General features: G+C 37.4%; 3 protein-coding genes across 5 annotated transcripts; all 3 read left to right on the top strand.

Moving 5' to 3' along the window:
- The first annotated feature begins 630 nt into the window (after window positions 1-630).
- On the top strand, window positions 631-27059 carry LOC115923611. Its single transcript, XM_030984676.1, has 3 exons — window positions 631-3262; window positions 6465-7033; window positions 26807-27059. Exons 1-3 carry the CDS (start codon window positions 783-785, stop codon window positions 26863-26865), a joined length of 3108 nt encoding a protein of 1035 aa, XP_030840536.1. The 5' UTR covers window positions 631-782; the 3' UTR covers window positions 26866-27059.
- LOC115923612 lies at window positions 7087-20103 on the top strand. 2 transcript variants are annotated; one of them, XM_030984680.1, is made up of 3 exons: window positions 7087-7541; window positions 8848-10013; window positions 18110-20103. In XM_030984680.1, the coding sequence occupies exons 2-3, from the start codon at window positions 8933-8935 to the stop codon at window positions 18178-18180; spliced, it is 1152 nt and encodes a 383-aa protein (XP_030840540.1). In that variant the 5' UTR covers window positions 7087-7541; window positions 8848-8932; the 3' UTR covers window positions 18181-20103. The 2 variants fall into 2 exon arrangements, with proteins under 2 accessions (XP_030840540.1, XP_030840541.1); XM_030984681.1 differs by lacking the exon at window positions 7087-7541 and having other exon boundaries at window positions 8741-10013.
- LOC105439887 lies at window positions 10139-20103 on the top strand. Of its 2 annotated transcripts, none has more exons than XM_030984678.1 (5): window positions 10139-11996; window positions 12567-13531; window positions 14460-14532; window positions 14894-15062; window positions 17810-20103. In XM_030984678.1, exons 1-5 carry the CDS (start codon window positions 11801-11803, stop codon window positions 17919-17921), a joined length of 1515 nt encoding a protein of 504 aa, XP_030840538.1. In that variant the 5' UTR covers window positions 10139-11800; the 3' UTR covers window positions 17922-20103. The 2 variants fall into 2 exon arrangements, with proteins under 2 accessions (XP_030840538.1, XP_030840539.1); XM_030984679.1 differs by having other exon boundaries at window positions 14894-15073; window positions 17810-17835.
- Window positions 27060-27125: the final 66 nt, after the last annotated feature.

Here is a 27125-nt window from a genome sequence, read left to right as displayed (position 1 = left end):
TTACCCGGTCGAGGAGGAATACCAGGATCGTGGTCGTCCTTCGTCTCGAGATTCGTCTTACCGTGATTTGTGAAAGGATTTGGAATGGCATTTTTGTTGTTGGTATTATGTCAAATTATGTCACATTGATTACTTCTGAAAATACGAAGAAATAAGCATGCACTTTGTAGATATTTGTTGAGACCCTTTCTGTGATATCTTCCATACCAAGTTATCTAGGCATAATACTTCTTCAAAGACATTCTTTGTTTTTTTAGAGATAATGACTGGAAAAAACATTGTGCGTCTTCCTTCAGCAGGGACGGTATCCAGATTGGCCTTAGAAGCGAATCATCTTGCAACAATTGAAGTTGCCCTGGCAATGAAGTCCACAACAACGGGAAAACCCATTGGAAACTGACCCACAAGGGCACCAATAAAATTGACATATTATGCCCAACATCATACTACTATGCTGTTATTTCCAAATTTGCCCTTAGCAATACAGTACTCTATAGTGATCGTTTTACTCGTGCAAATAATCTTAACATTTCATTGGTAAAGAGAGAAGAAACCTGTGTCATCGATATATTAAAGATTGTAGAGGTAGGGCCTACATTGACACACACCCTGGATCGATACCAGTGTCTTGTGGGGTACATTTACACACACCCCGGATCTTTACCATTGTCTTGTGGGGCATAATATTGCATTGTTCTGTGGGGTACATTGACACACACCCTGGATCTATACCATTGTCTAAATGTTGCATCTATTTGATTTTTTCTGTGGGGTACATTGACATGGGCCTAATTTTGCAAAGATATCCATGTTATCTATATAGTTATTCTTTGTATTCCTTTCAGGTGCAGGCACCTCAGTGTAATGTCCAAACTCCACCTGAAGATGAACAATATTGCCCAACTGTTGTTGAAACGGATGACAAAATCCAGACCCCACCTGAAGATGAACAACATTGCCCAACTGTTGTTGAAATGGATGGCAAAATCCAAACTCCACCTGAAGATGAACAATATTGCCAAACTGTTGTGGAAACAGATGACAAAGTCCAAACTCCACCTGAAGATAAACAATGTTGCCCAACTGTTGTTGAAATGGATGACAAAATCCAAACTCCACCTGAAGATGAACAACATTGCCCAACTGTTGTTGAAATGGATGGCAAAATCCAAACTCCACCTGAAGATGAACAATATTGCCAAACTGTTGTGGAAACAGATGACAAAGTCCAAACTCCACCTGAAGATAAACAATGTTGCCCAACTGTTGTTGAAATGGATGACAAAATCCAAACTCCACCTGAAGATGAACAATATTGCCAAACTGTTGTTGAAATGGATGACAAAATCCAAACTCCACCTGAAGATGAACAACATTGCCCAACTGTTGTTGAAATGGATGGCAAAATCCAAACTCCACCTGAAGATGAACAATATTGCCAAACTGTTGTGGAAACAGATGACAAAGTCCAAACTCCACCTGAAGATAAACAATGTTGCCCAACTGTTGTTGAAATGGATGACAAAATCCAAACTCCACCTGAAGATGAACAATATTGCCCAACTGTTGTTGAAATGGATGACAAAATCCAAACTCCACCTGAAGATGAACAATATTGCCCAACTGTTGTTGAAACAGATGACAAAGTCCAAACTCCACCTGAAGATGAACAATGTTGCCCAACTGTTGAAACGGATGCCAAAATCCAAACTCCACCTGAATATGAACAATATTGCCCAACTGTTGTTGAAACAGATGACAAAGTCCAAACTCCACCTGAAGATGAACAATGTTGCCCAACTGTTGTTGAAACTGATGACAAAATCCAAACTCCACCTGAAGATGAACAATATCGCCCAACTGTTGTTGAAACGGATGACAAAATCCAAACTCTACCTGAAGAACAATGTTGCCCAACTGATGTTGAAACTGATGACAAAATCCAAACTCCACCTGAAGATGAACAATATTGCCCAACCGTTGTTGAAACCGATGTGGACTATTGCCCATCAGAGTATGAACAAGATAGCCCAACTGTTGTGGAAACGGATGCGGACTATTGCCCATCAGAGGATGAACACCAATCGGTTGACGGGAATGATGTGTTTTATCCGACTGTTAAGCGAAGTAAAGAAGGGAAGAGAGTTTACAATAAGCATCAAGCATGTTACTACTGCGGTCAATTGAAGACTAAAATTTCCAAGCATCTCCTAGTGTGTCATTGTGACGAAACAGGAGTTGCCCAAATAGCAGCATTGCCCAGAAATTCAAAAGAGAGACAAATCAAATTTGAACTACTACGTAACAAGGGAAACTACTATCACAACATTAAAGTCTTGAACACTTCTGAAGGTGAACTTATCCTAGTGAGGAGGCCAGGGGACAAGGATATTTTTGATCAGGAAGATTATGGTCCATGCCCTTATTGTCTTGGATTCTTTAAGAGGAATGATCTATGGAAACATACAAAGTATCTTTGTCATGGTAAGGATTGTGAAGAGACAACAATATCTGCAGGACAGATTAAGCTGGAATCCGATTTACTGCTAGACAAGGGGTCAGGAGCATCAGCATATGTTAAGGAAGTGCTAGCAACAATGAAAGATGATGACATTACTATGATTGTGAAAAATGATCCACTAATCATTCAACTAGGTAACCGTGAGGGGAGAAAGTGCACGGGAGTAGATTCACAAAAGAGGAAACACTATGTTAGTCAGGAGATGCGCAGAGTAGGGAGGTTGCTACAAAACCTCAGAATGCTTGATCACAATGGGCAATCCACACTGGATCAGTTTATAAAACCCAAAAACTTTGACAGGTTCATAGAGGCTGTGCAAATTACAGCAGGGAGTGGTGAAAGCAAAGAAAGCTCACCGTCACTAGCTTTGAGGTTAGGAAATGCCATATCAAAGGCAGCAATGATAAAGAAATGTATGGCATTGAGGATGTATGATGATAATCCCACATCAAGCAAAGAAAGGGAGCAAGAAGCAAAGAATTTCATGACTTTGAAGAATGCTGAATGGGCAGAGAAGGTATCATGTGAAGCCTTAAATACCATGGCAAAGAGAAAGTATGAGAAGGTAGTAGAGCTCCCTTTATCAGATGATTTGAAGAAGTTCTCAGAATTTCTACAACAGGAGATAGAGGCATGCGAAGACCTGACAGATCCAACAACATATAGGAGATGTGAAACCCTTGTTTTGGCAAGACTTACGACATTTAACAAAAGAAGAGGAGGAGAGATGGAGCAGCTGAAGTAAGTTTAAAATTGGTATTAAATGGGCAGAATGCAAGAGTATCAAAAAGAGTTTTACAACATATTTCAAATACATGTCATCAAAAGATTTTGCTTAAAAAAGCCAAATATGTGCTTTTTCCCTATTTACATAAACAGTATCTTTTGGAGAGGGGTGCATTTATGTGTCTTCAGAGGTTGCAAATTTGCTCTTTTATTTGCAGTTTCTATCAGAGAAAAAAATTACACACTGGAGATAAGGGGGCGCCTCAACAATATGAATATTTCACACATGACTTCAACCTGATTCATCCCATCTGGTACTGCAAGCAATCGGTTCAGGCCACCAAGAAAGTGTGTCTAAATAAAGTACCTGCACTTTAAACTGCACACAGCATTTGGAAATGATGCCATCCATACAGGGCTAAATCTGATTAAATAGTTGGGAAAATAGATCAAGGATTTAATCTTATTTCAAACTTTTTGACTACAAAAAATTCTGTATCATGGTTACAGTGCTCATTTTGTCTCATACAGGAGATTTTAGGGTCAAAAGATAACATATTCCCTTGGGACAAAAAATTGGTGAAAATGTGACTAGTTGTGGTACAAACCCAATTACGGAACAGGCACAAAGTTTGGGGCCACCCTCAGATTTGAAAGAAAATCATACAAAACACTGCATCTGTTATCATTCAAATGTATTGATGCTGAATGAGCTATGGCAGTTACATTACATCACACAAGCATATTTCCAACCGGTTTTGAGTACTTCTGTGAACCCCAGTCGGTTTTTGTAATATATTCAAATTTTATGCATGCCTTAAAAGTAAGAATTATTTTTGACATCCTGAAAGCTTGTCTGATGCTTGTCTGATATAGCAACAGATGATATAAGCAAACTGGATTCTAGCAATTGAATTTTAATTAAAAGAGCAGGCTAAAGGAATAACTTGTCTCTATAATATTCCCGGGAATGAAACATCCGTAAATTTGAATTCATTAGGAAAATGGTCTGTTCCAGTCCGTTTATGGAGGCCTAAGTGACATAAAATCATGTTATGCAACAAGGACACATGCTACATAAATATATAAAGTGACGTCAGAAGCAGAAGACAAGCATTACCGTTGTTTCCAGCAAGAGGAATAGGAAGTTGACTGCTTGAGATATAAGGGCTGATGTGAATTCTGCCAGGGAACAGCCCATCTCATTGACTAGAGTGAAACACAGGCTAAGAGCGACTGGATTGTTGGGATGTTTCATTCCCGAAAACATCATGGAGATGACTGCTCTTTTTAAATGAAATTTAATTGCTAGAATCCAGTTTGCCTATATTATTTGTCAGACAAGCCTCAGACAAACTTTCAACAACAAAAAATAACCTTTGCTTTTAATGTATGCATAAAATTTGAATATATTATGAAAACCGACTGGGGTTCACAGAAATACTCAAAGTCGGTTGGAAGCATGCTTGTGTGATGTAGTGTAACTGCCATAGCCCATTCAGTATCAATACATTTGAATCAATGCAGAATGCAGTGTTTGTATGATTTTCCTTTAAATCTGAGGGTGGCCCCAAACTTTTGGCCTTATACTGTAAGCTTACACACGTGTATTATAATCATTGTCAAAAATTGTTGGAGCAAAATAAAAAAGCATCGCTGCATGATAATGCCACAATTTTAATTTTAAAGCACTGAAAGAGCCTCTTTTTGGTCATCAAGGCCAAAGCCTTCCCCAACCAGTGATCCCGTCCCCAAACCCCTATCACAATGTTAGTTCCTTCCATAGACAAGAAACAACACTTGGTGCTTCAGCACTGTATGAGGGGACTGAGGACAGCATTTTGCTCCAACATTTTTTACAAAGATTGTAGTACAGGTAGGTGCAGTTCACAAAATTACTTTGTACATTCAAATGATTTGACCATTTAAACTGAAATCTTAAATGTGACCCTCCACGACAAAACGACCAATAATTCAGAAATTTTGGTTTTTCTGATTTTAACTGAATATGAAAGCCCAGCTTGTAAGCTTTAAAATGATATAAAACTTGACCTATATGGACTATGCTAACCATCCAGAATTACAGCGAGAAGGCCAGCAAGTCTGTCAATGTGATGAGAAGAATAACAGAGAAAACGGGCTGTAAAGATAAGAGACAATTCAGAGTCTTAACTCTGTCCTATTGTCCAGTGGCAAAATACATCCACCCAAAACTCCCTAGCAACCGGTATGAATCGATTTTCGGGGTGTTTCGCCACCTTCTCTGTATGTTCATTTAACTATATTTTGTACTTGTATATTGTCTTCAAGAAGGAAATAAATGTGAATTCAATCAATAGATTTATCAGATTTCAATGAGAATTGGCACACATCCTGTACACATTGATCTCAATTTCCTGTAAGTGTGAACTTGTTACATAACATGTTTTTTTTTTTAGTTACACTCAGTTGTTTCCAAGCTTTCAGTATGATAAAATCAGACCCCTTTCTGAAGGAATTTCAGAAGTGACCAAAAAAAGAAGTCATTTTAAATCAAAGAAAAGACATGTTTCTGTCTCACTTCTGACCCTGCAATTTAGCCAGATGGTACATCGATAGTTGCTCTTTCAAAAAACACCAAAAACCGAAAATCTACTTTTCCACCCCAACTCGGCTATTTTGGATGTTTCCGTGAAAACTCCCATTTCGACTTATTGGTCGTTTTGTGATGGAGGGTCACAAATTTAGACTTGTTTGGGAAAAGTTCTCAGCATAGAAAAAATACCATTTAATAACCTAATGGCATGAGGCATTCCATGCCATCCAAACCTTAGTGCTCTGGGAATTAGAGGTAAGATAATTCCTTGGACATTCAGACATCCCGGCATTGATATAATTGTTCTACTGATGCTTGAGGAAATCATAACTGCCTCAAGCTAAACTTGTCCAAATGTAAGGTTATGTAGATTTACTCTAAAAAGCCTCCATCCCTCATTGCCTGGCAAAAGGTTTGAGGTGGTCATTGAGACCAAAACATAGACTTTGTATGCAGTCAGATCTTTGTTAGAATCTTAAAGTTACAGTATGGTCTCAAAGAATAGCTGAATCAATATTTTGCTCTGCAGTATCAAGTGTCATTTTAAATCAGTTGTCCTTTTGAAACTTAAGCAATTTGTAAATGTAACCTAATTCTTGTGATTATTTCACAAAACATTCATATTGGTTATTTCTTATATAGACTGAAATCATACACAGAGAGACCAAACTGGAATGCAGTAGGCTCAGGCATAGAAGAAGTGAAAAAGTCCCTATCTCCACTGGAGCAACATCTAATGAATGATCTAGACATGGTTTACACTAGAGGAAAACGTGGACGTAAGGTACCTGTGTTAATTCCTCAAGATTGCAAGGCAACAATGGATAAACTTGTGGCTCACCGTCATGAAGGAGGCATTACAAAAGATAATGTATACTTCTTTGCACGGCCTGGATGTGAAACCTCCCTCCGAGCATCAGACAGTCTTCAAGCATTGGCTGAGGAGGCAGATCTAATGAAGCCTCATCTCATTCGCACAACAAAGATGAGAAAGTACTGTGGGACGGTGTCTCAGATATTGAATCTGTCAGAGAGTCAGCTAGACTGGTTAGCTGATCACATGGGCCACGACATCCGAGTGCATCGGGAGTTTTATAGATTAAACGAATCGACCATCGAACTGGCAAAGGTTGCTAAGCTCATGATTGCAATTGATGAGGGCAAGGCTGGAAAGCTAATAGGAAAAAACCTGGATGAGATCACCGAAGGGGGTAAGCAAAAAGTTCATTTTTAAAACTTGTAATAAAGATTTCATCGAGTTAAAAATGATTACACTGTAAAAATTTGCTGTAACTCATGCAGTAAAATACTGTGATTTACAACAGTAATATGTTGTAATAACGATTTTACGATAATTAACTGTATAAGTACGTTGCTGTACAGTATATTGCTGTAAACATCAGTGTCGTAGAGCATGGGAACAAATATCTACAGTAAGCTAGTGTAAAGGAGCGTGCAAAAAGCATTGTGGGATACAGCGCACATGCGCATTAGGCGGATCGGCTGCATATGCGCGTATGCGTTGCACGTGATTGGCTCCCGCGCTAGCCCGCCACGCCGCGCCGCCATTTTTAATTTTCTGCAAAGATTTGAGCTGAGATATATAGCTGAGCTGGCCGGCCTGATCCTGAGCAACGAATCTGAATCTGTTCTGTTCCTGGTCCTGATCCTCGAGCTGGGATATTGATGACCAATAAGTCAATTCCAAGGGGATCCGAGGTAAGTTACAGATTGCCAATTATCAGAGTCATGATTTGATTTGTATCCCGCTGAAGTGAAGAATTGTCAGACTGTGGAAAGTATAGGGATTGTGTTTGTAATTGTTCCGTCTACGGTATATGTGTACTGTACGTGCTGTGCTGTGGTGTGTGGGACAGAGTCGGTAGTGTTAGTGCAGCACATGACACTGTACTGCAGTACCAGCGTACAGTGTCACTGTCAATGCGATGCCATTGCACATGGATATGCATGCTCACGTTAAATTGGAAATGTCTAACGTCAAGACCATCAAGACTTATAACTTATAGGACACCGCACACACTACGATCGACTACAGCATCAGTCCATCATGAGCACACTGCGTGATCAGTTGAATACGCACAAGTCTAAGCTCATGTAGTGTAGTCTACAGCACGTTACTGAAGAAATTACAGCAAAGTACTGGCAATCCTGCTGCATAGTGTAATTTTACTTAAAAGTTAAAATATGAAATAAAATTACAGTAAGTTACTGTAAAATTACTTAGTATTTTACTGTTACTTAGTAATTTACAGTAAGTTACTTTAAAATTACTGTAATTTACTGTAAAATTACTGTAATTTACTTTTTTGAAGGTCGCAGCGTTGTCATAGCAACCAAATAGGCCATTCCGTAACTGGCAGTAAGTTACTGTAAAATTACTGAGTAATTACTGTAAAATTACTGTAATTTACAGTAACTTACTGCTAGTTTACAGTAAATTACAGTAATTTTATTTCATATTAATTTTGAGTACTTGTCTACTGTAATTCACTGTAATTTTAATTTACAGTAACTGTAGGTTATATCTACAGTAAGTTACCATCAATTTTTACTCAAAGTATCTGCCTGTAAACTTTCCTACAGTAAATCACTGCATTTCTTAGAGTAAATTGCTGTTACCGTAGGTTCTTCAAATACTAACAGTAAATTACAGTAATTTTTGTCTTTAAGGATTGTAAATTTGTTTTACAGAAATCTATTGTAGTTTCATTTACCGCAAATGAATGTTAATTTCACTTATGTAGTAACATTCATAGCCGTGAAATCAAATGTTTTTTTGCTGAAGGTTTCGCATACAGTCATCATCAGGAGGCTCGTGACAACTGGTTATATTTGATGAATTTATGTTTTTCTTTCGATTTTCTTTTGTATTTTTTGTCCTTTATCTTTTTTTTTATTATTCACTTATCATTTAAATAACTTTTAATCTGTCAATGCTGTACATAAAAAGTTATGTGTACGTATGCATATTAAAGGTATTGTTTTCCGCTCTTCTTTCTTGCAGTATGCCATGGATTACTGCTGAAGTCACACAGTGTGCATGCTGAAACACTAATCAGACGGATGCTCTACATGGACATCATATACCCATGTACGTTTGTAAGCTATGTAATCATTCTTCTGGATCATTGAAGCGGTTTTCTGAACACTTTTCAGTCCATAGAAATGTGGTGAATTTCGATTTCCCGTGTGGTGTTCCTGGCTGCAATCGAACATTCAGAAATTATTCATCCTTCAAAACCCATGTGCATAGGGATCATCAACCATTTTCAAGAAAAAAAGATGCCCAGTTTTTCTGCGTTTCTACCTGGAATTGTCCACTCTGTGCTGTAAAATGTGAGGAAATCCATGACATACTTTCTCATCTTAGAGTTCATATCAAACACGGAGTTGAAATACGCTGTCCTTTTGCCAATTGCAAAAAACGTTTTTCAGTGAGGTCGTCTTTTGCGTCACATATATCAAGAGTTCACAATAAGTTAGACCAGATTCAGTTAGACTCAACTTCAAGTGAAACTGGTACTGTGTTAACTGAATCCGCCCAAGAAAATAATCAGGAGTTTCCTGGAAGACTGCACTCAAGTGACGAGGAAAGTGTGACAGATGATGAAGTAGATGTATCCGCTGACTCATTCAAACACAGCTTATCCTTGTTTTATCTGAAGTTGGAGGCAAAATTACTACTGCCCAACTCTACAATTCAGGAAATAATTGACACAGTTCAGGATATTCATGCATTAAGCCAACAAAATTTGATACCAAAATTAAAAAAGAAACTTGAAGGAATAGGAATTACCGATGATGAGGTTACCAACGTTTTAACTTTATTTAAATCTGAGGATTTGTTCAGTGCTTCAAATTGTAAAGAATTTCGATCAGAGTCTACAAGAAAATCACATTTTAAAGCAGTTTTTGATTATGTTTCCCCAACTGAGATATATTTAGGAGAAGATCAGTTTGGCAAACAGCGATTTTGCCAATACATTAAAATTCAAGACACACTAAGAGCATTATTCAAGCAGAACTCATTTATCAAAGATTACAAAGAGACTCATAAAGCTCAACCTGCTTTACAAAGGACCATTCTACGTGATGTTTATGATGGCAGAGCATTCCCAAAAGATGAGCCTTTGCATAAAAACTCAGCAGTAACACTCATATTGTACCAAGATTCTTTCGAAGTAGTAAATCCACTAGGCAGTGGGAAAAAAAAACATAAAATTCTAGCTGTGTATGCTACCCTCGCTGATATACAGCCCTACAATAGATCAAACATTGAAACATCAAACATTGGTGTTGCTCTGCAACGAACAGGATTATAAGGAATTTGGAGCCAGCGCTGTTTTTAGTCGTCTCATCAGTGACCTTCAGTCATTAGAAGATAGTGGTATTATTCTGGATGACGAAACATGTGTTAAAGGTACACTACTCGCAATCGCAGGAGACATTTTGGGGTCTCATAACATTGGAGGTTTTACCGAGAACTTTAGCACAAGCCATTTTTTTTGTCGCTATTGCATTATTCGGAGGGACTCTTTTCGAGAGAACCCACTTGCAACAGGTAGTATCAGAACAGAGGAGAACTATAAACAAGCACTACATCCTACCAATACTGACGAAAATGTGATTGACGGTGTCAAGTTTGATTCCATTTTCAATAAAGTGACAAACTTTCATGTCTGCAAGCCAGGTTTACCACCTTGCCTGGGTCACGATCTTTTCGAAGGAATTGTTTCTGTAGACTTGTCATTGTTCATCTGTAACCTTGTCAAGGTGAAGAAATACTTCACCTATGAACAACTGAACAGGTCAATAACTCAGTTCACTTATCTTGGAAGTGATGTCAACAACAAACCTTGCACAGTAAATGTGAATGGAAAAAAGTTAGGAGGTCATGCAGTCCAGAACTGGTGCCTGTTGAGATTACTTCCTGTGATAGTTGGCAACAGAATAAAGAATCCTGTAGAAGACAACGTATGGCAGCTTTGTTTGAAACTTCGAGAAATTGTTGAGCTGATATGTGCATCAGTAATATCTACTAACCAAATAGCTTATCTCCAGGTTCTTATTGAAGAATACATCAGCGATGTGTGTGATATATTTCCAGAATACTCGCTGAAACCAAAGCACCACTTCGTTTTGCATTACCCATGGCTCATATCTCAGTTTGGACCGTTGATTCGTCTTTGGACGCTACGGTTTGAAAGCAAGCACACTTTCTTTAAACAATGTTGCAGGAAACTTCAGAATTTCAAGAATGTGTGCAAGACACTTGCTCACAAGCATCAGCTATTACAGGCTTACCTTGGTGCAGGTTTCTTGTTCCCTCCCACTTTGATAGTAGAGAAGAGTTTGCCATTTGCAGCAAATGCATGTCATGAGAAGATAAAGACTTGTATCTCAAATTGTAGTTTCTACAGCAAAGAGATGGATGTACATGTAGCACACAGGGTAACATATAAAGGCACAACCTACAAAAAGGGCATGTTTGTTGTTCTTGGTCGATCTGAAGATGAACTTGTTGTTGGTCAAATTGAACTTGCTTTAATTCATATGGATTCCCTGTACTTTGTTACACAGGTGCATAATGCAGTGCGCCTAATAGACTTGGGCGTTTATGATCTTGTTGACAATCCTGGTAGCGACAGTGACCGAGAATTCAGATGTGTGGCTGTAGAGAAATTATTAGACTTCTACCCATTGCCAATGTATAGTGCTTTTGGATGTTGCTTAATACCATTACACCATGCTGTTGTAGATGAATAACATTTTACAAGCAACTCTACCAGCTAGTATGCAGCTCACTCGTCAAATATGTGTATTTGAGAAGATATTCTGAATATTTACATAGAGCCTACTTCTACATGTCATCAAAACATGTTCATGTACATATACCTTTAATAAATGTTTGATTGTTGGATGATTGCAGACACTTTTGCACATCTTCGAAAGGGATCATGGAAAACATAAGGAAGGAAGTCAAGTCTGTGCTACCAATGTTATCAGAGACACTGCTGGATGCTATTCTAGAAAGACTACGCTCCAAGGGGGTTGACACCAGGGATGATCTCCAGTTTGTACAGGAAGATGATATTGTAGATCTGATAAAGCCGATCCATTGCCGTAGGCTCCTTTGTACCTGGAAAGAGACCGGTATGTCGTTTACATGTAAATTAAAAAGTGTATACAAAAAAGAACATTTCCATCGAATATGTTTTTTCCCCCCTCTCTTCCATTTGGTACATGTATGACATAAAAAAAAGAGAACATTTCTGCTCTGTATATCACTAAAATTAGATGTATGTGTCAGTTTTTACTTCAAGCAGCTTCATATGGTTCTTCTTTCAGCCTACATGTATAATTTAGACCTTAAAAGCTTATTTCTTTCATAATGATAATGATGATAAATCATTTCACTGGCACACAGAACTTTATCCATGGCAATCTTCAAAATTATCTTAGGGGTATAAAAGTGATAAAGTATATGGTGTAAAAATTATACAATTTTGCTTTGTTACCAACTATTATGCTAACTTTAGAGCCTTGCCACGGCACAATGACACAGACACAACAAATTCTCGCCTGGTGTTTCATAAATTTCAGTATTCTAGTAATTTTAAGCGCGGGCTGGGGCAGAAACATTTCTCTGTTGTTCCATATTTATAAACGAGTTTTGATGCATTCTAATATTCTTCTGTACAAAATATTTACTTTATTTTCTAGAAATCAATCCAGATACAGTTACTACGCAATCTCGCAGCATTGGAGATGCATCGCCATCAGGTAGCAAAAGGCATGGTACAACCACAAGTAACTGGCCAGAAACAATTGATATCAGCGGAATAGACATGCCGGATCATATTGCAGTTAAACTCGAGGCTGGAGAGCGTCTTTCGCCTACTGAAAGGAGCAATGCAATTCGAGGTTTTGTAAGTTTGATGATGAAACATGACCATAATCCGATAAGATCCAAATGTGATATTGTTGCCAGGAGAATTGTAAGCGAATGGCCACAGAGCTTTTGTGACATGAATGAAGACAGAAGCAAGCTTGGTTCCGGTCATTATTCCCTTCTTGCCCAAATGAAAACGCGTGTAGAGCATGTAAATAGGAACAACACACTGACTCGGCATAGGACCAGTAGAAAGCCAAAAGAAGGAAGCAACAAAGTCACTAAACCTACGGACGTATACGGATGCATCAAATGGCAACCCTCTCTTCCAAAGGGAGAAACGTTGGAGTCTCTCGGTGAAAAAAAAGAGTCGCTGAAAGACATTTACACGCAAAGAGGCTCAGAAGAATCGTCTACAGGTGAAATTGACATTTTGATGGATCACACTTATTACCTGCAGAGAAAAATGATAAATGGAGCTCCACTTCCAGTTAGTGAGCTAAAAGAGCAGTGGCCTTATTTATTTGTTCCAGAGTTCTTCCAGAAGCACTTCAAAACTCTAACAGGTATCGATATCGCCACATCACTGCTAAAGTCACTTCAAGAGAAGGGGCTAACTATTCTCCGCTTTCTTGCAAAGGAGAAGTGGGAAGATCACAACAAAGTTCGGCCACTTATTCATCAGGTCGTGGCTGAAAAGGACGCTGTCGATATGCACACTGTTGCCGGTGCAGTTATTAAGGGGATGATGAGCTACTTCAAAGAAAAAGAAGACTCGCTTATCCTGAATGGAGATGTAAGATTTCAAATGTTGCATTTCAGTATTATTTTGTAACTTACTGTACTTTATAAATCTTAAAGGGAAAATTTACTTACAAAGTTGTGAGAGCTCAGCACATGCAGAATAATGAAACAAACAAAATGACATGAGTTTGAGCACAATCGCACCATCCTGTGGAGAGTTACTGTGACACCATTAATTCTAACGGGCCATTAACTAGGCAACTCTGTTTCTAAATGTGTATAATTAATATAAACCCAGAACAACTCTCAATATGGGTAGAGTACATAAATTTCACTAATTTCCTTACCCTGAGAGATCAGTTATTTGTGTGACCTTGACCTTTCATGAAAGCATGCAGAATAAATAACGTCCTAATATTAACTTAGTAACAAACACGTACATGTATACTTATGTTTTTGGTATGTAGTGTACAGGGCCTACATGTATGTGGAGATGCTCTATTGTGACATCACAGATTCTGGTAGAGTTGTTAATTTGAGAAAAACCTGGGTCCATTCATGCCATAGGATTTTAATGGTTACGAACTTAAACTTTGGAAAATCATAGCTCTACACTGGATAATCGGAATTTGCACAAATGTTTTGTCTTTTGTTGAATTTTTTTCTGCATTCAATAAACTTCCCAAAATTTGTAAAGAAACCTCGACCCCCTTTAATGAACTGAATGGAGAAGTCGCTGAATTTAAATGTTACTAAAATTACTTTAATTTCTCACACCATTTATTATGAAACCATTAATGTTTGTGCTTAACACCTGATGCTTTTAATATCAAATCTGAGAGGACATTGTATAATCATTTTGAAACCTGAAGATAGACAGGGATATATATGTCAAAATTAAATAATTTGAGGTGAAACGCCTATGTGATGATTATCATCGCTTGATATAAATGTTCTTACTTTTTTGTCTATATTTTTAGGTGACTGCTACTCCTGAGGAGATTGAGGAGGAGACTCGTGACCACTCTGAATCGCCATATCTCGTCATCCAAGGTGCAGTTTGATTACCAAACACACATCTTTAATAAATTGCTCACATGTATAAGTTTCCTGCGTTGAAGGTCATGCATTGTAATCGCCATGCAAAGGTCTTGAAATTTATATCAAGCTTGGTCTACAAAGTATGGTGATCAAGCTTGTCTCTTTTCTCATAATTTGCCCTTGCTCGTGCTCAGATAGGACTTTATCATTATTGATGTATATGGTCACCACCCTTCAAGGATTTAGAGGGAGAAATTCCACTGCCTTTTTTCATCAAAGTCAGAAAATTACCACAAAGATACACAAACATTCACATGCACACATACACATTCAAAAAGCGACTTGTAAATTTCCTCTCTTTTTGTGTGTGTAGGGGATGACACTACAGCAAAGTGGATGGTGGTCGTCGAAAAGAAAGTCATCGGGAAGTCAACACAAGCAGATGGTGTGATATGTGGAGTAGCCTATTTGCTGTGCACGTACTACAATCTCAATCTGCAATATCAGTCAAATGCATCGACGACATTGGAGTTCATTCAGCGGTAATTGCATGGTGAACTAACTGGTTAACTAATGTAGTCAAATTTATATATGCTTCTTCCACTTGCATTGGTCAGGTACAGATTATTCAGTAAATCTGTATCTGAAAATTAGGTAAATCTTGGGCAAGCTTTCTGGTTGTCATGAACAACCTTTGTGATAGAAGTAAGCAGTAAAGCATAAAATTTGAATATGTTAGTAAACCTGTCTATTATAAGCAAGAATATGCAGAAGTACCTTCATGAATTTGTGATACAGTCGCATCAGGGCATGTGAGTTAAATGGATTCCGCATCTAAGAGGGCCCTTTGAAGCAGTCCGTTGCACCGAGAGTCTTTTTTCCCCCTATCATAATCCCCTTAATCCCCCACCCGGACCGCACAGCTCGTAAATCTCACTCCCGAAACTGAGTGACATAGGGCTCGCGAAATGCATTGTTGGAAATACACATCGGCTGCTATCGACAAAAATGGCGGCGTACAGTAGGGAAGAGTATTTGGTAGGCGACGATTTAGACTTTCTGACTGATTTTGAGGAAGATTTGATTCTTGTATGGAAAGTTGGAGACCAATACAAGTTATGCACGTGTGAAATTCCATTAACGGAAAATCTTATTCGTTGCAGCGAACCAGAATGTACGATCGTGAATGCGTAGGCCGCTCCATGTAAATAGGCAGCATTTGAATACATGAATAGTCAATACACTCACAACATACAGTACAAATGCACATAATCATCCCGATGCGGTTGATCGGCAAGTTTGACAGTAGACTCACAAATTTAATTTTTAAATTATTCTTTCTAACATCAGAAAGTTGAACAAATTGTATTTTAATGCTCTTTAGGTGTCATCAATCGTCACTATAGTACTGCCTTTGAATGAAATCAGTTGAGTTTTGTACAGTGGTGTTTGAAATGTTGAGAATCAATAGCACAACTTTGAATACACGGCCGGGGTAGTAATGCAGCTATGTGTGTTTCCACCAACAACATCCAGCATGTACAGCCCAGCGAGCACGGCGGCTTTCGCGTCGCCGGCCCGTACTCGGGGTGAAAAGTGGTGATGAATTGACAACTTCTAACCCTCATTAAACCAAATGCGCAAATATACAACACAGTTTCATTTAGTTATTTTAAGAGATAAACTTATGGACTACCTTCCTAGCTATGTAAAAATTTCGGAAACTTTCGGAAAATGTCAATAATTAGAAGAGAACGTGATGATGATGAGAAACTTGCATTCACTCTAACTCACGATTTCCTTGGTCGATTTCGCTGGTTCAGATGGCTACCTCTTCAGAAGAGTTATCCGAGCACAGCGAAAGCATTTGATAACCATAGAAGGTTGCCTTGTGCCATAAGTTGTCGATTTTGTATTTTTGTCTGTTATAGCTATATACATCTTCAATGAGTATGACGTCATTTTCTCGGTGACTCGCATGGCTTCAAAGCCTTTTTTTACGACCAAGTGTTTGGAGAGCTTAGGGAAGCAGGCCGCGTTGCGTAACACTTCGTAACATTTGGATCGCCAGAGGGCATCTGTGGTCTGATAAGGGCGGCTGTTGATGGATTTGATGGCTGAAGAGGGTTAAATTACTTGTTGTTAAGCCAAGTTAATCTTGAATATCTTTCCCTTGGGAAATTCTTTCGAGACGGGATCTCCATTTAAAGTCTCACCTCCCTGGTCGCATTCATCCATTACATATATCCTTACAATAATTTGGCTAATCTTATGTGTATGTTCGCCTGAACATTTTCAGAAAAGACATGCATGATCTTGTTGCAAAATTTCAGCTTAATGTTCTCTAGATGGTCCTTTTGAAGGGGTTAAGAATTGTTGTAGTTGCTGTTCAGAATCGATACCATAATATGGGATGAATAGGGACTTGGGGGAGGGGGGGGGGGGTTGAATAGGGACAGATTCTGGAAAAACACTTTTTTGTGTTATATTTCAAAAAGTAATATTTAATGCTGGATTGTTACATTCCTTGGCTTGTTATAAAAGGTCGGATAAGTGGCGAGTAAGTTTCTGGTAAATTCCGCGTGCATGACTGAAACTACAGTAGCTTGCGAATTTTTCCTTTGGTGTCTTTCAAAAACATAATGTAACTTGTGCCACGAAGGGCGGCTCGGCACACTTACTGGCAGGCACTGCATGCATGCACTGTGCTGTCCAGATCAGAGCGCTGCCATGGCCCGGGGGCCAGAGAGTTGAGTGGAGACAGATACAGATCTCGGCTGAGTTGAGCTGAGCTACGCACTAGACAACACTACAGAGAAGTACACTACAGAATGCATCTGGGTGAAAAATAAATATAAGAATGCGCAATATTCTTTGGAGTCCGGTTCCAATTACATGGCCAGTACTGATGGTGGACAGCAGATGATGTATGCATGTCCAAAATATGCACGCGTGCACATAAAGCTTGTCATGGCCCTGGCCCGCTGTGTACACATTAGTGTATAAATGTGGGTTTTATTATCATTATTTGTTGAAAGACACCATAGGAAGAATTGGCTTGCTAACATCAGACATGCATGCGCACTGAATTTACCCGAGACTTACCCTCAACTTACCCGGCCTTTTATAACAAGTCCATTTTTTTTGGGTATAGACATCTACATCAAACATGATAAAATAGAACAATTGATTTAACTGCTCTTGTGTAACATTAGAAGAAAACACACTGTCACAAAAGTAAAGAAAAGGCGTGAAATCAATTATTTTCATACGTTTTTCTTTCCAACAGTTGCTTGATTGGCATCAATCCAGACGTGGGATCAAAGTCTCATGGACAACAATGTAGCCAGAAGGTGATATCATTTATTCGCAAATTAGCGGATTTCCAGTGGTTTCATTAATAAGGGGGCAACTTTATGCCATCCGTGGATGACCCTCGTGCAGTCGTTCGGAAAAGTAGTCCATCCTAGTGAGATTTGTCATGGGCCATGGAATCCACTCATATAGGGGTACTTTTTATATCGCAACATGTCTGTTGTTCTGGAAAAAAAGGGGTTTTCCCCTCTAGGTACTTTACTGATGGGGATAGATCAGGGTAAATTTCCCGATCACAGAATACCTGGTATTCTCGAACTTCCAGTCAGTCTGAATACGCCTTAAGATATATATACTGGAAATGTCATTTCTTGCAAAATTTATAACATGTTCTGTATAATTATAAGAAGTGTATCTTAGTACAGACTAACATTCAGAACAAATTACAGGGGCGCCTACATACTACATCAATTTCAAAATTATCAATAAAAAAAAATCCCACTTACATTGAGTATCTGAACCCTTTACTTTCACACACTTTCTTAAAATTTTATTTGTGTCTTTTTGCCCTTTTTAGACATTTGCAAATGTTATGCTTGCAAAAGGGATCATGTACCTTTAATATGCATTTCAATTGAACTTAATATGAAACATCACAAGTGAAAATTGAAATTTGAAATCAAATATTTTGTTAGTGAGGGAGGTTAAAAAAGTCACGTGACTTCGTGGTATTAAGGAAGCTGTGTGTTTAGCCTTGATGCAAAGAGACCAACTACAGGGAGCCCAAACTTTTTTAATAAATTGTGTCTAGCGGTCATTGAACTTCCTAGACAAAGCATTAGCACATGTATTCTGTGAGCCTGGCATGTGTGCAGCCTTGTCATCATAAGCATTGCTTGATTGTTTACTTACTGTTTTCCAAAATATGTTTTACATTACTTGCAATTTAGCATTATTTTACCTTAGTGAATTTTCATATATTTTAGTCTGTACATGCAATACACCTTTATTTTAATAAATTTAATAAGTCATGAAATAAATGAATTTGCCAAATATTAGGCCTATATTTAAGTAACCTATATTTTATTTCGACATATTTCAAGTTATATAATAATATATTTTTTTTAAGTAACTTATATTTTATTACGATATATGTTACGTTATATGGTAATATGTTTTTTTATCATATTTAATACGTAGCAATATTGTAGCTAAACGAATTTCATAATTTTATGTTTTCATTTTACATGTACACAAATTGATCATATTTTCTATTTTCTTTGTTCATTGTGCACATTGGTAATTCTATTTCATTAATTTCTGTATATCATGTATATTTTCTTATTGTCAAGTATGTTTTACGGTTTTTGTTATTTTGCACAGCCCCTTTGTAAACCAGCCGAGTAGCTGAATAGGGCTTTTACCGTCAATAAATCAATCAATCAATTGAATGACAGCTCATGAAGTTGAAACAAGTTTCTGTGCAGAATTGGCATGTAAATGAGACAAAAATACAGAAGAATATGAAACACGTATTAAAGATTACAAGTTTAATATAACAGAGCAACTCAAATTAAATGGGGTATTAGTTCAAAAGATAAATTAAACAAAAATAAAGTGAGTAATGTCTTTTGGAGAGATTCTACCAGGTATAGAGAGTTTTCCTTGATTCTGCCAGGTATATGGAGACTTTTCATTGATTGTATTCTGATAGTAGTTGTCGTTTAATAGTGGCTTTAAAGGAAGATAAAAGTGTATAAAATATGTCTTGTTTACAATTGAAGATAATTCTTTACAATAGTTTTTTACAATTCAGAATTTTAAAGTGAACATATTGTTGTCTGTTCGACAAATAATTTTTGACCCAAGAAAGTGCAGTGCCCCTAAGCCATACGTTGTGATTTAGCATATCAATGCCTTAAAGCCGCTATGTCTGCACAATTGCATGTGTTATTCTGTCGTATAATTAAATTAATGCTAGGTCGGGTGAATGATTTTTTTTAAAGCCATATTGGTTGGGATTAAGCAAGTTATGTGTATTTCAGAATTGGTATAATCTAAACAATTTTTTCAAGAATTTTTGAGATACTGGAAGGATGACTATGGGTCTGTAGATTCTTGAGTACTTGAACTTTTGCAGTTTTTAGTGGTTTTACTTGTTTTAATGTTTTACTTGATAGTTTCTTTGCAAGCATTTTCATAATGTTACACTATTTGAGAAACTTGTTTTATGGAGCGTTGATTACCCAATAAAGACTTTAATAATGATTTTTGTGTTCAGAAAGCTTGTTTTTTCCTCAAATTAACAGGATGATGCTGCTAATGTCAAGTTAGAATACTGTACTTATTACATTAACTTAATGTAAATGAGAGAAATAGATTTAAAAAAATAACAGGATGATACTGCTAATGTCACAGTAGAATACTGTACTTAATACATTAACTTAATGTAAATGAGAGAAATAGATAACAAAATAACAGGATGATACTGCTAATGTCACAGTAGAATACTGTACTTATTACATTAACTTAATGTAAATGAGAGAAATAGATACAAAATTAACAGGATGATACTGCTAAAGTCACAGTAGAAAAGCTGTACTTATAACATTAACTTAATGTAAATGAGAGAAATAGATACAAAATTAACAGGATGATACTGCTAAAGTCACAGTAGAAAAGCTGTACTTATTACATTAACTTAATGTAAATGAGAGAAATAACATTAATTTACTGTAGAGAAAAACTTACAGTACATAACTGTAAATACATTTAAATTACTGTGAATAAAATTACATTAATTAACTGTAAGAAGAACTTACAATAAATACTGTAACCTTATACATGAAAATTTCTTTACAGTAAGCTTACAGTATTTTAATGTCTTACAGCAAGTTACTGTTGAAAAACTTACAGGAAGTTACTGTAATGTCAAAGTTACAGTAATTTACTGTGCAACAAAGTTGCCAGTAATTTACTGTAATTTCTACAGTGAAATTTTTAACAGTGTAGAGTAATGGGTTTATTATGTATGAGGAAAAATCACAGTGCAGTTAACACTTAAGTGGTCATATGGACCCAACAATTGGTTCTTGCATGTCAGTCAGAAAACACAGTGGTTTTTCATCGCCCTTTTAAGTAATTGTCTAACTTAATGATACGCATTACCTGGTGGCCAATAAAAATTCCCATTCTCATGCTAATTAGCTTGAATAAGCATTTTCAAGGGTGCTCTTCAAATTTGTCTTGCCCGTACAATTGTAATAGAACAATTTAAAAAAAATGTTATATCAGAAAAGTATATAAGACAAGTTTTATTGAAAATTTTTATTGGGAAATACGTTTTCATGCGGAGGAATTCCCACATCCCAATGATTGCCTTACTGTTGAAAGGGATGCAGAGGAATTCCCAAATCCCAATGATTGCCTTACTGTTGTTGAAAGGGATACAGAGAAAATCCAAAATCCCAATGATTGCCTTACTGTTGTTGAAAGGGATACAGAGAAAATCCAAAATCCCAATGATTGCCTTACTGTTGTTGAAAGGGATACAGAGAAAATCCAAAATCCCAATGATTGCCTTACTGTTGAAAGGGATGCAGAGGAATTCCCAAATCCCAATGATTGCCTTACTGTTGTTGAAAGGGATACAGAGAAAATCCAAAATCCCAATGATTGCCTTACTGTTGTTGAAAGGGATACAGAGAAAATCCAAAATCCCAATGATTGCCTTACTGTTGTTGAAAGGGATACAGAGAAAATCCAAAATCCCAATGATTGCCTTACTGTTGAAAGGGATGCAGAGGAATTCCCAAATCCCAATGATTGCCTTACTGTTGTTGAAAGGGATACAGAGAAAATCCAAAATCCCAATGATTGCCTTACTGTTGTTGAAAGGGATACAGAGAAAATCCAAAATCCCAATGATTGCCTTACTGTTGTTGAAAGGGATACAGAGAAAATCCAAAATCCCAATGATTGCCTTACTGTTGTTGAAAGGGATACAGAGAAAAATCCAAAATCCCAATGATTGCCTTACTGTTGTTGAAAGGGATACAGAGAAAAATCCAAAATCCCAATGATTGCCTTACTGTTGTTGAAAGGGATACAGAGAAAAATCCAAAATCCCAATGATTGCCTTACTGTTGTTGAAAGGGATACAGAGAAAATCCAAAATCCCAATGATTGCTTTACTGTTGTTGAAAGGGATACAGAGAAAATTCAAAATCCCAATGATTGCCTTACTGTTGTTGAAAGGGATACAGAGAAAATCCAAAATCCCAATGATTGCTTTACTGTTGTTGAAAGGAATGCAGAGGAATTCCCAAATCCCAATGATTGCCTTACTGTTGTTGAAAGAGATACATAGAAATTCCCAAATCCCAATGATTGCCTTACTGTTGTTGAAAGGGATACAGAGGAATTCCCAAATCCCAATGATTGCCTTACTGTTGTTGAAAGGGATACAGAGAAAATCCAAAATCCCAATGATTGCCTTACTGTTGTTGAAAGGGATACAGAGAAAATCCAAAATCCCAATGATTGCTTTACTGTTGTTGAAAGGAATGCAGAGGAATTCCCAAATCCCAATGATTGCCTTACTGTTGTTGAAAGGGATACAGAGAAATTCCCAAATCCCAATGATTGCCTTACTGTTGTTGAAAGGGATACAGAGGAATTCCCAAATCCCAATGATTGCCTTACTGTTGTTGAAAGGGATACAGAGGAATTCCCAAATCCCAATGATTGCTTTACTGTTGTTGAAAGGAATGCAGAGGAATTCCCAAATCCCAATGATTGCCTTACTGTTGTTGAAAGGGATACAGAGGAATTCCCAAATCCCAATTATTGCCTTACCGTTGTTGAAAGGGATAGCCCCAATCCCAATGATTGCCTTTCTGCTATTGAAAGGGACATGGAGGAAATCCCAATTCTTGAAGATTGCCCAACTGTTGTTGAAACCCGAATCTATACTATTGTCTTTTGGAGCATCTATTTGATTTGTTCTGTGGGGTACATTGACACACACCCTGGATCTATACCATTGTCTTGTGGAGCATCTATTTGATTTGTTCTGTGGAGTACATTGACACACACACCTTAGTTCCATACCATAGTCTTGTGGAGCCTTTACATGTATTTGATTTGTTCTGTGGGATACATTGACACACACCCCGGATCTATACCATTGTCTTGTGGGGCATCTATTTGATTTGTTCTGTGGAGTACATTGACACACACCCCGGGATCTATACCATTGTCTTTTGGAGCATAATTTGATATGTTCTGTGGGGTACATTGACACACACCCCGGATCTATACCATTGTCTTTTGGAGCATATATTTGATTTGTTCTGTGGGGGTACATTGACACACACCCCGGATCTATACCATTGTCTTTTGGAGCATATATTTGATTTGTTCTGTGGGGGTACATTGACACACACCTCGGGATCTATACCATTGTCTTTTGGAGCATATATTTGATTTGTTCTGTGGGGGTACATTGACACACACCCCGGATCTATACCATTGTCTTTTGGAGCATATATTTGATTTGTTCTGTGGGGGTACATTGACACACACCCCGGGATCTATACCATTGTCATGTGGGGCATATATTTGATTTGTTCTGTGGGGTACATTGTCACACACCTTAGTTCCATACCATAGTCTCGTGGAGCCTTTACATGTATTTGATTTGTTCTGTGGGGTACATTGACACACACCTCGGGATCTATACCATTGTTTTGCGCAGCATATATTTGATTTGTTCTGTGGGGTACATTGTCACACACCCTAGATCCATACCATAGTCTTGTGGAGCATCTACATTTATTTGATTTGTTCTGTGGAGTACATTGACACACACCCCGGATCTATACCATTGTCTTTTGGAGCATATTTGATTTGTTCTGTGGGGTACATTGACACACACCCCGGGATCTATACCATTGTCTTGTGGGGCATCTTTTTGATTTGTTCTGTGGAGTACATTGACACACACCCCGGGATCTATACCATTGTCTTTTGGAGCATATATTTGATTTGTTCTGTGGGGTACATTGACACACACCCCGGATCTATACCATTGTCTTTTGGAGCATATATTTGATTTGTTCTGTGGGGTACATTGACACACACCCCGGGATCTATACCATTGTCTTTTGGAGCATATATTTGATTTGTTCTTTGGGGTACATTGACACACACCCTGGATCTATACCATTGTCTTGTGGGGCATATATGTGATTTGTTCTGTGGGATACATTGACTCACACCCCGGATCTAAACCATTGTCTTGTCGGGCATATATTTGATTTGTTCTGTGGGGTACATTGTCACACACCCTAGATCCATACCATAGTCTTGTGGAGCCTTTACATGTATTTGATTTGTTCTGTGGAGTACATTGACACACACCCCGGATCTATACCATTGTCTTTTGGAGCATATATTTGATTTGTTCTGTGGGGTACACTGACACACACCCCGGGATCTATACCATTGTCTTGTGGAGCATCTATTTGATTTGTTCTGTGGAGTACATTGACACACACCCTGGATCTATACCATTGTCTTGTGGAGCATCTATTTGATCTGTTTTGTGGGGTACATAGCCACATTCCCTGGATCCATACCTTCATCTTGCGGGGCATCTATTTGATTTGTTCTGTGAGTTCAAATCGATACACATTCCGGATCCACACTGTTGTCTTGTGGAGCACATACATGTATTTGATTTGTTCTGTGGGGTACATTGACACGCACCCTGGATCCAATCAATTGTCTTTATGTTGCATTTTTATTATTTTTTTCTGTGGGGTACATTGACGTGACTGTGAATCCATACCATAAGTCTTTGGAGCTCATTTTTGATTTGTTTTGTGGGGTACATTGCCACATTCCCTGGATCCATACCTTAGTCTTGCAGGTATCTTTTTTTATTTATTCTGCGGGGTACATTGTCATGCACCCTGGATGCTCACCATTGTCTTATGGGGCTCATATTTGATTTGTTCTTTGAGTACATTGACACACAATTTATCTCTATCATTGTCTTGTGGAGCACAAATTTGATTTGTTCTGTGGGGTACACTGCCATATTCCCTGGATCCAACCTTTATTTACCAAAAGCAAGGCTCCCCATTTGCTTTTTACTTGGTGGCCTGAAAATGAAATTTGGTGGCCCCAAACAATAGCAAACTTTACAGTTTATTAAAAATTTGGTGGCCCAGTCGGGCCACCAAGTGTGGGCTTTTCCAAAATTTTGCTGGCCCCAGACCCCAGGGCCACTGCTAATGTCAAGCGCTGCCAAAAGCCTTTGTTTATGAACTTTCGAGCAAGGTATGTAATGAACACGATTGACAGGTACCTTTATGCACTATCCAATTCCGTATCTGTCGCCCTTTGCTCAAGAACTCATCAAAAGATGAAAGTAAACCCATCATACTTTTTGTCTTTGTTTACATTTTGTAGAACTATTTTGGGCTAATTTTTTACGTACCAAAGAAAATCAACACCCACACCAGTAACTATGTGCAGCAAAATGCACTGCATGATGTGTCTCTCACGCAGGTTTAGTAAGCATGCTTTTTTTGCTTAAAATCCCTGATCTATTACAAAATAAGACCAGGTGGTGTTTATGATGAAAAAAAAAAACATTTTGAATTGTCTTATAATATTTGAAAGGTTAATCTGTGATGGATATCTCTGTTGCAAAAGGTAGAACACATATTTATTTTGAAAATATTGAAGAAATCTCAATTTCAGGCTGCAACTGTAATAAGTTTAGTCTATTTCTTCCTTAATTACAAAAATCAAGAATTTGAAGGAGTATATACATGTATGCTAAAATCTTATATATTGCTTTCTTGGATGAGTTGAAAACCAATCTATAAGTTGCAGGATGAAGTGTTATTTCCAAATAAACATTGCAATTTTTGAATCAATTTTGTCAAAGTTTGAACACTTTTTGGTTATTATGCCTCACTTCAAAGGTAGATTTCATGTAATGGTATCAATTGTGTATTTTTATGTATTATTATTTTTTTTTTTTTACATGAGGCCAAAATGAAGTTTGATGAAAAGTAGTGAGAGTTGTGAAATTTTACTGGTATTTTCCTACCTCTTTTATTATCAGGATACAATTGATTCATATGTGTATCAGAGTGAAACTTTCTTGACAAAATTAAACCTAATATTTTTTTTGCCAAGAAGATCTGGGTTTGTCCTTTGACCTCATGTTAATGCACTTGCTGCATTTCATTTTGCAGTAATAGAGAGTCAACCTGTAAGGAACTACTGGTACCTGTTTAAAAAAATTAGCGACTTTTAGGACCCGTGTTAGACACCTGATGTGCCTGTGTACCAGATTGTGTAGTTACAATATTTAATGATTTTATTTAGACCAGAAGACATCAATGAATCTTGGAACCCTTGGTTGATAAGTCAGTTGGCTTTTATTTGCACAAGAGAAATGAATAATTTCGCAATTTCTGTTAATTTTATCGCAATTTTCATCAAATATTGCATCCCCATACATGTAGATAAAAATGGAATTGTTGTATACATTAGTAGACAAAAAAATTCCTGGCTTGAATGCTGGTGACTGGAACAATTCAGACGATTGTAAGATGAAATATGAAGCAAGGGACATCAAAATCAAAATGATAGGCTTATACAGTGATTTAAAAATTTTGGGTAGGCCCTGGTCAGCGGTACAGATATGCGTGGAATGGCTCGGGTTCAAAGGGTTAAAAAAGAAGACACACATTGTGGGTCAATATAATTGAATTGCTTTAATATCAAAGATTGCGATTTATTATGCATTGTATTTTTTCCTTCTTCAATGAGAAGACATAACAAAAATATTTAAAAATTCAGTGTGCCCAAGAAGGTTTAATATTTCATGGTAAGACTGGATACTGATTGTATTCATAAGTTGAATTTGTCATTTTTTTTATTTCAGACATAGACATCCAGGATTTATTACAAGAACAACAAGAACCAACAGGTAAATTACTATAAGCAAAGTTTAGATACCTTAAGGTGGAATTGCACCCCGATACTATTTTTGCATTTTACTCAAAAAGTAATACCACTCTGGTCAAGGAAATTATAGATAGGGACAAAGAATCCAAATACTATACTGGAATTTCAATAACTCAAGCTGAGCAATTCATTACTAGTGAGAAAAGGAGGAAAATCCTAGCAATCCCTCATTTTCTTTTATAACTGACTTGTTTTTAGAAAAATACAATAAGTTACAGATTTATCAAGGGGGTGCA

Source organism: Strongylocentrotus purpuratus, unplaced genomic scaffold (genome assembly GCF_000002235.5).
Source record: "Strongylocentrotus purpuratus isolate Spur 01 unplaced genomic scaffold, Spur_5.0 spur5_scaffold_14, whole genome shotgun sequence".
Lineage (NCBI taxonomy): Eukaryota > Metazoa > Echinodermata > Echinoidea > Camarodonta > Strongylocentrotidae > Strongylocentrotus > Strongylocentrotus purpuratus.
Note: the sequence above shows the minus strand (reverse complement) of the source record. Positions and strands in the feature narration are given on the sequence as shown.

Coding starts and splice junctions, on each gene's coding strand:
- LOC115923611 (XM_030984676.1), top strand. CDS start 783: ATGGGCCTAATTTTGCAAAGATATCCATGTTATCTATATAGTTATTCT. Junction 3,263..6,464: donor GGAGAGATGGAGCAGCTGAA/GTAAGTTTAAAA, acceptor TTTCTTATATAG/ACTGAAATCATACACAGAGA. Junction 7,034..26,806: donor GGATGAGATCACCGAAGGGG/GTAAGCAAAAAG, acceptor TTTTTATTTCAG/ACATAGACATCCAGGATTTA.
- LOC115923612 (XM_030984680.1), top strand. CDS start 8,933: ATGTACGTTTGTAAGCTATGTAATCATTCTTCTGGATCATTGAAGCGG. Junction 10,014..18,109: donor AACACTCATATTGTACCAAG/ATTCTTTCGAAG, acceptor TGATGGGGATAG/ATCAGGGTAAATTTCCCGAT.
- LOC105439887 (XM_030984678.1), top strand. CDS start 11,801: ATGGAAAACATAAGGAAGGAAGTCAAGTCTGTGCTACCAATGTTATCA. Junction 11,997..12,566: donor TTGTACCTGGAAAGAGACCG/GTATGTCGTTTA, acceptor TTTATTTTCTAG/AAATCAATCCAGATACAGTT. Junction 14,533..14,893: donor GCCATATCTCGTCATCCAAG/GTGCAGTTTGAT, acceptor TTGTGTGTGTAG/GGGATGACACTACAGCAAAG.